This window comes from Thermobia domestica, chromosome 1, assembly GCF_964235325.1.
Source record: "Thermobia domestica chromosome 1, izTheDome1.hap1.1, whole genome shotgun sequence".
Lineage (NCBI taxonomy): Eukaryota > Metazoa > Arthropoda > Insecta > Zygentoma > Lepismatidae > Thermobia > Thermobia domestica.
The window spans coordinates 25,012,170-25,016,162 of record NC_137454.1 but is presented as its reverse complement, the minus strand read 5'-3'; the positions used below and the strand labels follow the sequence as shown (position 1 = coordinate 25,016,162).

Genomic DNA, 3,993 nt, shown 5'->3' with positions numbered 1-3,993 from the left:
CACACATTCTAAATAAATTGTAACGAGCTATCAGATTACTGTAAACTGATATTAAAGAATACCGAAAAATAATTCATTACTTCAACCATTAATATAAAACATAAATAGAAATTTTACATTTTCTGATGTATCAATAAAATGTTGAATACATTATTCTATTAGCATTACGGAACTGACTATTCAACTTTATAAATGCATATTCAGAATATTCTAACATAAGTGTATAAAGGTACTATTCACATTTGAATCAAAATCTTATGTTCACACGGGGAACAAATTAATATTTTTATATGGAACGATTCGATGCGTTATCTGAGACACATCTGTTTCGATGCACATGTAAATGAATTTGAAAAAGTACATATCGTCACTCGATTCGTTTCTTATTCACAGATTGAATTAAAATTTCGATTACTAGAGAACCAAATCCAAATGTGGTACCAATGAACAAAATGCTGAAAGCTAATACCATATCATCCAGTGACAATACCTTATTATTAGAACAGTACTCAGTACAAGTGTTACTTATTTCTCTCATTTGATCTGAAAACCATTTGACTATCAACCCTGATTCCTTCATTCTTCTTATAACTGTACTAAAATTCTCGACGTAAGGTGACCCTTTAGGAAAACCGATCGAACGCATTACAGTACCTATTGATTCTGGTATTATATGAAAATATTCCCGACATGCTGGGCACGGATGGGCTTTTCTAGAGTAGTATTCCAGAATAGGTTTCGTAGCGATCAAAGCAATTTGATTTCCTTCAATAACTTCATTCATCACTTTCTCGTAGTTTCCAACATATTGGTACCTTTGGTATAAATTCCACAAAATCTTATTTGAACTGTCTTCCAGTAATGATTTATAATATGTTTTACCTCTTGGACACAGTGGTGATTCTGCTAAAGTTTTCAATGTATTAATATTAGGATAATAGTTTGGCGTTGTTAAGACACTTACTATAGAACCTGTGTACACTGACGCAAAGACTAGCGAAAAGTAAATCCATGTATAATACAAAATTCGTAATGCATTGTTCTTCGGAGCTCTGACAGACACTTGACAGAGAATTGAGAACAATCTAAAAGTTAATGAAGTTAAATCAGAGTTATCACCAGCAGGGACATACATTTCGATTAGCTTATAGGCTACAATTACGATAAGGAGCATCACGACTGTTAATGTAAAAATGTATTCGTCATAGATGCTTATTAGTGACTTCCAAGACGGAATCTGTTGACTTTTGGGTACAAGAATAGCGCAAGGTTCTATATTAAAATATTCTGAGAATTCAGTGACCTGCCATCTTTTTCGATTGACAAGTAAACCTGCGTAAGCAAGATCTACACTTTTTCTTTGTAAATCTCCTATAACTCCGGACCAACTACCATTTGGAAATCTTTTACCAAAATTCTCCAAATCATTTACTTTTGCATATTTTGGTGTGTAGTTCATGTGTTTACTTAGAGTTTCAAGTATCTGGAATATATATCCTCTCTGCAAATGTGTATTTTCGACTTTCTTTAGATAGTAACCTGGTAAACCCGAAGATAGGACCACGGTCACTTTAAGATTTATTCCATACAGATTTGTTGACCTTGTAGGTGAGTATACATCTTTGAACAAATATTTTACTTGATTTAAATTCTCCAATGTTAGATATTTATCATAATATTGATGCATGTTATTATAAACCACAGCAGAAACTGAAACATTTCTTGCTATATTGATACTGCATTTAAAAAATGAATTAAGCTTAATGTGTATGAACAGAAAATTTGTGATGTGTTTGTGTTTCTTTGAAAGAAAAATGTCATTTAGAATGTATTCATTTGTGTATGGCGTCGAAGAGGCATAAATCACAAGAAATCGTAACTTATTGTTCCAGCAAAGTATGTCACAATCTTCAATCAATTCACAGAAGTGACTTAAGTCTTCAAAAAGAAATATCGTAAAATCATTTTCTCTAGAATTCTGAATGGTGTTCAACTTAGTATTGTTTTTAATGTCACTGAAATTAAAATTTTCGATTGGCAGATGTAATTTTCCCACTATTTCTAGGAACTGTAAAGTACATAACGTATCATTTGTTTGTGATATGAGCGTGAGACGATGTGTCACTAACTTCATAATTTCTGTGGTAATAAACTTCATAATTTTGCTCACAATTGTCGTAGTACCAGTACAATCCACATATTTTGCTATTGGCAAATCATACGCACTCGTCCAGCAACAAATAAATGACAAGGAAATCAAGAATGAAATATAAATAATTGACATTGCAAAAGTCATATTATTTGGTGTTCCAGACCCACAATCTTCATATCCTCTGCAGGTTTCATCCTGAAATTTGGTACTGGAAAAAATAAGTAATAATAATGATTTATTTTATTAAAATTACTGGTTTCTCTGAAAGTAAAATGAAATTCATAAAATTCATTAATCTTCGTTATCTGCAGAGGCAATGTACTGCCTCTGCATAAATAAAATACTAATCCTAAAAATTGTTTTGAATTACGCATTATTATTCAGTGTTCCCAGTTATTGATTTGGACAATGGAAGAGATGACCAACTTTACATGAAACATGTTCATTGAGTATGAATATATTACACTTTGTAGCATGTTTTAATTATATGAGAATCTGCTAGTTATGATGGGTGAGGGAATGTGTCAACATTTTGAATTTTAAGTGCGGGCTGAGGTAGTTTATCATTCGTATTTCTTCTTTTATATTAAATATTTAAAATTAATTCGTATTTACTAGTAAGCACTGTACGATAGGAAATTTGTTTTCTTGCAAATACTAAATATATATTTGTTTGATATATGTAATCAACCAGTTTTATTATAGATTGGACACGCATCATTACATTGGCTAACATATTACGTAAATGTAGTTTCACAACATGCCATATAAGCCAAGTTATTATGCAATAGTATTACTCAAAGTTTGCAAACAAAGAAAACTAACCTTCTCCCTTAGCTTCAGTTCATAATCGTCGATCATAAAATTAATAACCCAGCTTTCCCCCTGAAATTATAGGTTTAGGGATAACGTTATTAAAGGCAAGATTAGATGTTTCTTCGTTTGCCTTCTCGTGATAATGACAAGCCCCTCGTAGCAGTGAGAATATTTTATTTTGTGATAGTCCTTATGTACTCGTAATTTTCACTTAACAGTGTTTCTGATGATAAGAAAAGTTGATTCAGTTTCTAATTCTATTTCTAACTTTGAAAATTAAACTAAATTTAATGCATCAAAGATATATTTTTAAAAAATTGTTGATAGATTATAATATTAAGTGATACCTATGGTTATAGTATTATTCTGAGTTACACTACTTCGGACCAATGTAACTCTTTTGAATTTTTTCGTGGTTCGAATTTCAGCAACTGTGAGTCTACATATCTGGGCTCTGAAAAGGGACGTTAACCTTCTACTGAATGAATAAAATAAATGAAGGTAAAAACATACATCGTGTTATAACTGTAAACAGGTATTTATTTTAATCAAAACTTAATTATTTAAATTATTTAAAGAAAAAGTTATTTAATCTTGCCTTATTAACGAGAGGTATTTTGCTTAAATTCCGTGGCCAGGCACCCTGATTACTATTTTTCCACCTTCTGCCTCGGTTTTACATGTAATGCGCTGAGGTGATATATATAATATCGAGACCGCTCTACAGAGCTATAGATCTTAGAAGGCATATAGGTAGCCTTCTCATGACTATATAGGTAGCGAATGTGCCTTTCTTGCAGGAGATTTTGATTGGATTCCCAGCAGAAGCTCATGTAGTTCTGATCCCAGACAATGGCTTGAGACTGCAGAGTATTGATTAGCACCCTATGGTGGTTCAGTGTCCAATACATTAGAGAGTGGTGATGCAGTATATATCTCTTGTGAAATGTTCTATTTCAATACAGCGGCGACAGGAAGTGGCATAGTGCATATCTTGTGAAGCTTAAACACACCCCATGTAATGA

The 3,993-nt window shown here is 32.2% G+C and overlaps 1 protein-coding gene across 1 annotated transcript; it reads right to left on the bottom strand.

Moving 5' to 3' along the window:
* Positions 1–367: 367 nt before the first annotated feature.
* On the bottom strand, positions 368–1,687 carry LOC145669667 (glutamate [NMDA] receptor subunit 1-like). Its single transcript, XM_081738162.1, has one exon. It carries the CDS (start codon positions 1,685–1,687, stop codon positions 368–370), a length of 1,320 nt encoding a protein of 439 aa, XP_081594288.1.
* Between the last annotated feature and the right edge of the window lie 2,306 nt (positions 1,688–3,993).